This window comes from Amblyomma mixtum, unplaced genomic scaffold, assembly GCF_055824585.1.
Source record: "Amblyomma mixtum isolate Tamu unplaced genomic scaffold, ASM5582458v1 scaffold_19, whole genome shotgun sequence".
NCBI classification, from domain to species: domain Eukaryota; kingdom Metazoa; phylum Arthropoda; class Arachnida; order Ixodida; family Ixodidae; genus Amblyomma; species Amblyomma mixtum.
This window is the reverse complement of record NW_028317716.1, coordinates 1,333,781-1,342,593: the sequence shown is the minus strand read 5'-3', so window position 1 is coordinate 1,342,593 and position 8,813 is coordinate 1,333,781. Positions and strand designations below refer to the sequence as shown.

Here is an 8,813-nt window from a genome sequence, read left to right as displayed (position 1 = left end):
TGGTGTGCCGGACTCCCGCTACTCTTTCTAGCCGGGTGGCCACCCCGATCATCACGAGGTTGAAGAGTAGCGGGGAGATCACTGACCCCTGCGGAGTTCCGACGCTGCCCAGCTTCTTCTCTTCGAGCTGTAGGTCTCCCGCACAGATTTCGGTGGTTCGTTCCGTCAGGAAGTCTTTGATGTACTGGTATGTCCTCCTGCCCATGTTTAGCCTGGATACTTGGGCCAGGATAGCCGAGTGCCTCACTTTATCAAAGGCGCTCTGCAAGTCCAGCCCGAGTACGGCTCTGTTGTCCTTGGTGCCCGTCGTATCGTCGATGATCTCGTTCTTCAGTAAGATCATGGCGTCTTGCGTCCCGAGTTTGTTCCGAAACCCGATGATGGAGTTTGGGTAAAGCTCCGATTCTTCCAGGTAACGTTGCCACCTGTTCATGAGAACGTGCTCGAGGACCTTTCCCACGCACGAAGTGAGTGAGATCGGCCTGAGGTTCTCTATGTTGGGCGGCCTGCCAGGCTTGGGGATGAGGATCGTCTTGGCTGTTTCCATTGCTTGGGTAGCCTTCCTTCTTGCCAGCACTTGTTGTAGAAGTTCGTGAGCGTTTCGATGGCCGCTTCGTTGAGGTTCTTGAGCGCTCTGTTGGTCACTCGATCGGGACCCGCGGCAGACCTTCCATTGAGTTCCTGCAAGGCAACTCTTACTTCCCAGGTCTGGATGTCGCGATCTAGCGTCTCGTTCTCCTTGCCTTGGTAATCCGGGTGTCTTTCCGTGGGGGTGATCGGCAGGTACTTGGCGTCCAAGCGCCGCTTGACCTCGTCCTCCCCGTGTTCGCAGATTGCCTTGTGTAGGATCCTGGCCAGGTTGTTGTGTTGGTGGCCCTTGGTCTTGGTTTCGTCGAGGAGGTGCCGCAGCATGTTCCACGTCTTGCCCTTGTGCATCTGTCCGTCGGCTTCGTTGCAGGCCTCGTTCCACTGTTGGGTGCATAGCACCCTGCAGTGGACCTCGATCTGCCTGTTGAGCTCGGCGATCTTCTTCCTTAGACTGCGGTTGGTTCGTCGCTTCTGCCACCTCGCCTTTATGGACTGCTTGGCTTCTATCAGGTGGGCCAGCCGACTGTCCATCTTGTCTATCCGTTCGTCCGTCTCTAGCTCTTTGGTGGCTCCTTCCGTCGTCTAAACGACGTTGGCCGCCCATTGCTCGATGTCCGTAATGTCCTCTTGCACCGCGGGTAGCGCCTTTCGAAAGGCGTCCCAGTCTGTAATGCGATGCTTTCTTATGCCGGTGTTGCCTTGGCCTTCGAGCAGTATGACGACCTCTACGATGTAGTGATCGCTGCCCAGCTCTTGGCCCGTGTTTCTCCATTCGCTTCTCTTGATCCTCCTTCAGTTTTGATGAAGGTAAGGTCCGGAGTTGTGTCTCTCGTAACAGATGTGCCGATCCTGGTGGGAAAGGCCGGATCCGTGATTAGGTTCAGTCCGACGTCGGTGGCGTCTTGCATCAGCTCTCTCCCCTTGACCGTCGTTCTGTGGTAGCCCCAGTCTTGGCTCGGTGCGTTAAAGTCTCCGCACACTACGAGCGTATTGCTTCCCGCGACTGAAGCTGCCTTGTGGAACAGTGCCTTGAATTTCTGTTGTCCGTGGGACGGGTTGCTGTAGACGTTCACCAGGAAAGTGCTCTCCCTCCTCTTCTTTCCCGTAATTACTTCCACCGTGCAGTGTTCGATGGCGCTTCTGCCGATCATTTCGTGTTCCACGAAGGTGATCCCTCTCCTAACGAAGGTGCAGACCCCTCTGCCCTTGCCCTTGGACGTGTCCCTTTTGCTCGGCGGGCTGTCGTGCGACCGGTAGCCCGGTAGTTTCGGCGTTTCTTCGCTGTGTGTTTCTTGAATCATTATGACGTCTGGTTTCCTCGTTAGTTGCTGCAAGTGTTGCTGCAGCACTGCTCTCTTGCCGGTAAAGCCGTTGCAGTTCCAGTGCCAGACCAAGAGGTCTCTCACTGGGGGTGTGGATGCTGCTGTACTTGCTGTCCCATCCATGATTGCTGCAGTTTGGCGGTGATCTGTGCTTTCATACATTGTATTTGTGCCTGTATCTGCATCTGCAGCTGTGCTTGCATTTGCGCCATCATGTTCTGGATCGTACTCTGTATATTCGTTGTCATCTGCTGAACCGTTTGCGCGAGCGCAGTAAGTCGTTCGTTGGTTTCCTTGCTGGTCGCCTCGAGACGGTCGAGTCTGACGTCCTGTTTTTCGATTCTCTCCATTGTCTTTCGTTCCTTGGCGACCTCTATGGCTCTCCTCTTGGGAGCCGGTCCCGCCGTTTTCGTGGCTCTCGGGTCCACCTCGACCTCTAGTTCGTCCTCGGTTATCTCTTCTTGTTCCCTCTCTTGTGCGGGCTTCGGCAGCAGCTGCTGCTGTTGCTGCATCGCAATTAATGTCGTTAGCTTCGCGTTGATTTCCTTGATGGTTGCGTCCTGCTCGGCGATTCTCTGCTCTAGCTTCTCGTTCTCGTCTCTTAGGGCTTTTATTACCATTCCATTCTCTTCTTGGAACTTCTTCGTGGCGTTTTGCGCCGGTGGTTGTCTCTTCTCTGCCATGTTAGCCTTGACTGCTTCGGCCCAGGTGACTCTTTCCCCCGACTGCGACGGTCTGTGGCGGCTGGCGCTCCTGCCTCCCTTGCTGTTGTCCCTCTTGCGGCTGCTGTCGCGCTGCCTCGAATCCCCGCGGGGTCTCTCAGCAGACGGCGCTCGCAGCGGCGGAAAGCTTTTCGGATCCAGTTGTTGCTGCATGGCTTCCATCTTGCGTTCCCATTGCCGTTTTTTGACCACATACGGCATCTTGTACTTGTTTTTGCATTCCCTCTCGCCCGTTGGATGCTGTCCCCCGCAAAGCTTGCACTTGGGCTTGCATTCGCGTTTGTGATCCTCGCTGGGGTTCACGATTCCGCAGCCGAAGCATACTTTGGCATTGGGATTCGGGCATACGTCTCTTCTATGGCCGATCCTGCCGCATTGCCTGCACACGTCAAAGTGCTTGCGGTAAAGCCCGCATCTGACTAATATCGAGCCATACTTTACGTAGTTCGGTACTTTTTGTCCAGCGAAGAATACTATCACTGTGGTTGTATTGCCGATTCTGTGCGCCTCCACCGCTAGGGGGTTGCATGGGTTCACGATGTTTTCGGTTATCTCTTCCGGGGTGTCTTGTACGGCTATGCCTCGGATGACTCCCTTGACCGTGCCGTCCGGCGCCGTTCGGTAGGCGCTGACTTCGTATGCCTTGTCTCCTACGTTTAGGGTTTTGACCTTAGAGTACAGCGTGGCATGCCTCTCGTCCGGGGTGCTGACCACGATGATGTTTTGCTGCGCGTTCGTGCAGATGGTGTCTGCTTTGGCTTCTTCCTTCGTTATTCGAACCGCCGTCATGACGGCCGACATAATTATTGAAACCTTAGTTCTCGCTACGTTGAGACCTCGCCGTGGTCTCATAACTATCTTGGTGTCTTCCTTCGGCATGTCTATCGGCATCATCGCCGCTTTCGTTACCGAGGCTGCAACTCTCTTAGCAAAACTGGCCCTAGTCTTGGGTCTAGACTGGCGAGTAGTGGCGGCGGACTCACCGTTTTCCTTGCCGGCCATGATCTGCTTGATGCGCTTGCCGGAGGCCGACCAGCCTTCGGCTTCTTCCGGTGTAATGTCCTCTCCGGGAACTTCAATGGACGTACGCCCGCCGAGACTGCCGATGCTCGGCGCTGACGTTATGTTGTCTCCCATCGACGTGGCCACTTCCATGTCGGACGCCATCTTGGTCGTACTCGTCGTCGGGTTAGGCCTAGCGGCCGGGCCCGTCGCCACCGGTGGCCGTACTTGTGGTAGGCCGACCCTAGGCCTAGCATAGCACCAGAGAAAAGTCCTCGTAAATCGGGAGAATCACGTACCGCTTGGTCAAAACTGGTACCGGCCCCGCACCTTCGCGCACACTTTGATACCAAATATATCGCGGTAACTGTAAATTAACACTGCGTTAATTGGCATAATAGCAGGGGCCGATGAGAAGCGCGTCCCCTCCCGTCGGCGACCGCAGCGCCATCCCACCTCAGCACCCGCACAAAACAAACAACGGAAGTGAAGATGGGCACGAGAGGCACTCGCCAAGGGGCAGTACTATCCCCACTTCTCTTCAACTCTGCACTCCTAAATATCCCACCTCTTCTCAATCAGGTGCAGGGCATAGGACAGGCCCTGTACGCTGGTGATATAACCAATTGGACAAATACTGGAAGTATGGGAATGACTGCAGAACAAATAGAAACAGCGGCAACAACAGTTCAAAATTATGCACGGGCGTGTAGACCAACGTGCTCACCCGAAAACTCTGAACTCATACTCTTCCGTCAACGCAAGAATCGAGACACTATCGACAACCGCGTTTACAACTCACCCTTCAAGGAAGCGCAGACCCTCCACATACTGGGTCTGTACATAAATAACACCGGCAAAAACCTCCTCGCCCTCCAGAAACTACGGCTCGTGAGCGGGCAAGTTACCAGGATGATCGCCAGGATAACGACGCGGAAATTAGGCAGGTGAGAAGAAGGTACTCTGTGACTGGTGCAGGCTTTCGTTGTTAGCCGCATACTCTCACTCAACCTCCACCTCTTAAAGCGTGACATCAAAAATCTCGACGTCACAATCAGAACAGCCTGCAAGAAGGCCCTGGGCCTCCCTTTTGCGGCATTGATGGACCGTCTATTACGACAGGGTGTGCACAACACGATACTCGAGTTGATAGACACACCTCACGGCGCCGTGGTACGGTTCTCCACTATTTGGACTGGCCGATAGGTCCTCAGCGATTTAAACAACAAATGCCCCCGACAGTTAGACACCAAAACCGACATCCCAGTTTCATGCAGAGGGCAATTCACAACCCAGCTCCACTACCCAGGACTATGCACCCCGATTTTCACTAGTCAAGACGCGAAGCACGCGCCGAAGCCATGAAAAGCACTACGGCGGGCGCAAGGGGATGTTGTATGTCGACGCTGCAGATCCTAAGCAGAGAATGACGGCTGTCGCGGTAGTGCACCAGAATAAAACTACGGACGGACTAGTACTGGCTAGCCAGGGCATACAGGCTGCAGAAGAAGTGGCGATTGCTCTAGCTACAACACACACAAGCTCGGAATAAATTCTTACAGAATCACAGACAACGTATCGCAATTACCTCAGGGGCAGGGTCGCACCACTAGCTGCTAAAATCCTGCAAGACAGCTACACCTGTGGCTACCAACCCACACAAAAACACTTAATATGTGTACCAGGTCACCAGTGCACCCCAGGGAACGAGAGCGCACATGCCTCAGCCCGAGAATTTCTCCCCCTGGCACCCAGCTCGGATGCTGTTGGACCTCCTACCCCACTAATAACGTACGCCGACATACTTCAGCACTTAAGATTATTCCGTCGAGCCAACTCTGCACCGGCTAAGCCACTAAATAAATGGGAGCAACACTTCCGAAAGCTAGAGACCAACATTTAGAACAACCCACCAGAACTAGACGAAATAGACCCGGACAATTTGACACACAATGCAAATTCTGCGGGGAGAAGGCAGGCCTGTACCATATCGCATGGGCCTCCCAACGAAATCAGGCGGTCACTGTCGATAACCAGCCAACGTAGGAGGGGTGGGAGGCAGTTGTTATTATTTCCCTGAATCGCAGCAGCGGCTGATTAGTCTCCGAGCCAGAAGAGCTGGGATGAGGAGCCCGGTGAATAAGCGCTCGGGCAGCCGCCTCAGCGGCCTCATTACCTCGCAAGCCCTGATGGCCAGGAGCCCAAATGATTGTTTTCGATGTTGGATCAGTGGCAGTCCGTCTTAGAATGCAAGCAGCTAAGTGGGAGATCTCCCCTGCCAAGTAATGATCACGTGCTTTTCGGGAGTCCTTAATGATGATTTTCGAATTGGCGTGGGCGGCAGCAAGCGCTATCGCTACTTCCTCGGCTCGCATTGAATTCGGGGCTCGAAAAGAGAGTCTATCAACGTGCATTTCCTGGTGAACGACAGCGGCCGTGTAAAATCCCGTGGGCGATGGCCCTGCTACGTCTACATAATATACACCGGGTCTGGAGCCGTGTTGTCTCTCAAGAGCCCGAGCCCCCGCTTGTCGTCTGTTTTTGTGCATGTCGGTGTCCATGTTACGGGGGAGCGGGGAGACCCACAGCATATGGCGCCACAGTACTGGGATACGCTCCGCCTCCTCTGGAGTGCAGTCGTGTTGGATGTGTAAGCGGTTTAGCAGGCGGCGCCCAGGGGCCGTCTGCATGAGCCGCGTGTATTGGTTCACTAGGTGGGCCTCCCACAACTCCTGGTAGGAGTTTAGCACCCCCAATGCCTTTTCCCGGCCCCTGCAAATGGGCTGAGTAAGACGGAGGAGCGAACCTTAAGGCGCCTGCAGACAGGTACTCTACTCTGTCCTGCAATCTTATAGCATTACGATTAGGGGTGTGCGAATATCAAATTTTTCGAATACTAATCGAATACGAATACCTGGTTCCGAATATCGAATCGAATATCGAATAATCAAGGACAGATGCATTTCACCTCTACAAAACATTAATTGAGCCCCGAAGAACATAACAGTTCAACTATAAGTGATGAAATGAATACAAAAGGTGTGCGTGGCTGCACAAAAAGTATCAAAGTCTCGAACATTATTCTTAGAAGAGTGGTAACATCAGAGAAGATGGCTGGTACACAGGATTGATTAAGGGTAGCTTGCCATAAGACAAAAACGCGTTGCTGGGATGAACATAAATGGTTGTCGTGACAGAAAACCGGTCGCTCCACGTGGTCAGGCAGGAGTAGTTCCCTTCTAGCTGGAACGACTTCTCCAGCCGCAGAACATGGCCTCTCACTTAGCAATGAACAGGCAGGTATTGCGAGGTATTTCATGCACAACTCTGACTATACCAGCTTCGCAGGTATATCCACAAAGAAGCTCACCAGCGCAGTCAGCTACTGCATGGCCCAACGTTACGCATTGCTCTGGGCGCCGCCATGTTGTTATGTCTCTGTCGAGAGGACTTGCGGTCCGAAATGAACGCCGGTGCTTGCAATACAATATTCGGCTAGATACGAATATTCGCGTCGGGTCGAATATTCGAAACAACACGAATACTTGGATTTCGAATCGAATACGAATACTACAAATTAGGGGTGTGCGAATATTCGAAATTTTCGAATATAATTCGAATATTATATTTTTAGTATGCGTATTCGATTCGAAAACCAAGTATTTGTGCTTTATCGAATATTCGATCCGACGCGAATATTCCTATTTAGCAGAATAGTCGGTTGTGAGCACCGGCGTTCATTTCAGTCCGCAAGTCCTATCGACATAGACATAGCAACATGGCGACGCCCAAAGCCTTGAGCAGACTTGAGTAACGTTAGGCCATGCCGTAGCTGACTTTGCTGGTGAGCTCCTTTGTGGCTTTACCTTGACTGCGAGTCCGAATCTGATTCGTGCCATGGCGAACCAAGGCTGTGGAAAGCCATCCGCAAAGCTGGCGGACGATGTGGACATGACGCCGAAACGAAAAGTAAAGAGTGTCGTATGGAAATACTTTGTGAAGACGGCGTCATCGACGGCGGAGTGCACGACGTGCAGCAAAGTGCTTCAAACGCCTACAGGTACGACAACGCCGCTTGTGAACCGTTTTAAACTGCATACTGCCGAGATGAGAGAGTATCGAAAGATGGCTGCGGGTGTACCGGAGAAAGATCAACCGACATGACCGACTTTGTGTGCCCGACAGAGCCGCTTTCAGAAAAGAGAACGCAAGCACTAAACAGCAAGGTCGCTGCCATGGTGGCGCTTGATTTGCAGCCCTACAGGGTCGTTAAAGACCGTGGATTTAAAGAGCTTTTGGCAGCTGCTGTTCCAAACTATCGCCTCCCGTCACGCTTTACACTTTTGCGGGTGCTTGTTCCGCGCATATATGACAATACGCGGAAGAAGGTGAAAATGGAGCTCAGCAACGCTTCTGAAGGCGGAATGGCAGCTGTTGCCTTTACCAGCGTCATGTGGACATCGCGAGCGAACGTAAGCTACGTGAGCTTCACCTGCCGTCTCCTAACTCCTAATTTTCAAATGCAGCGGTTCACGCTTAACACGCGTCATATGACTGAGAGTCACCGTGCTGAAAACATCGCAGCTATGCTGGACGAGATGTGCAGCGAGTGGGGGATACCCGACAACTGTGAAAAGTACATCGGGACAGATAGTGGGCGCAACATCCGTGCCGCTGTCAGGAGGCTCCCGTGGACTGAGCGATCGTGTTTCGCCCACACTCTGCAGCTAGCCCTAAACGACGCAAGATCCCGTACACCGCCCATTATTCGTCTGTGCAAGAAGGCCAGACAAATTGTCGGTCATTATAAGCACAGTTCATCTGCACAAAAAAACGCTAGAGGAATACCAAAAAAAAAGCAGGCAAAGATCCTCTCCGTCTGGTGCAAGATGTAGAAATCAGATGGAACAGCCAGTACCTAATGGTGTCTCGTCTCTTGGAACTAAAGGAAGCAGTCACTGATGACCTTGCCACTTCGGACAACGGCATTGATGGACTCAGTTCACAGGAATCAAAAGAGGCTTCTGAATATGTAGGAACTCTTAAGACATTCTATGAAGCCACTCTTATCGACAGTACCGAAATGTATCCATCACTTTCAGCTCAAATACCACTCATTTTTGGAATGCTGTATTACCTTGCCAACTTTACTGGCACTACTGGATTTCACACAGCCCTG

The 8,813-nt window shown here is 52.7% G+C and overlaps 1 protein-coding gene across 1 annotated transcript; it reads right to left on the bottom strand.

Moving 5' to 3' along the window:
• Window positions 1-1,990: 1,990 nt before the first annotated feature.
• LOC149324765 (uncharacterized) lies at window positions 1,991-3,799 on the bottom strand. The gene has a single exon (XM_089565284.1). The coding sequence runs from the start codon at window positions 3,797-3,799 to the stop codon at window positions 1,991-1,993; it is 1,809 nt and encodes a 602-aa protein (XP_089421410.1).
• Window positions 3,800-8,813: the final 5,014 nt, after the last annotated feature.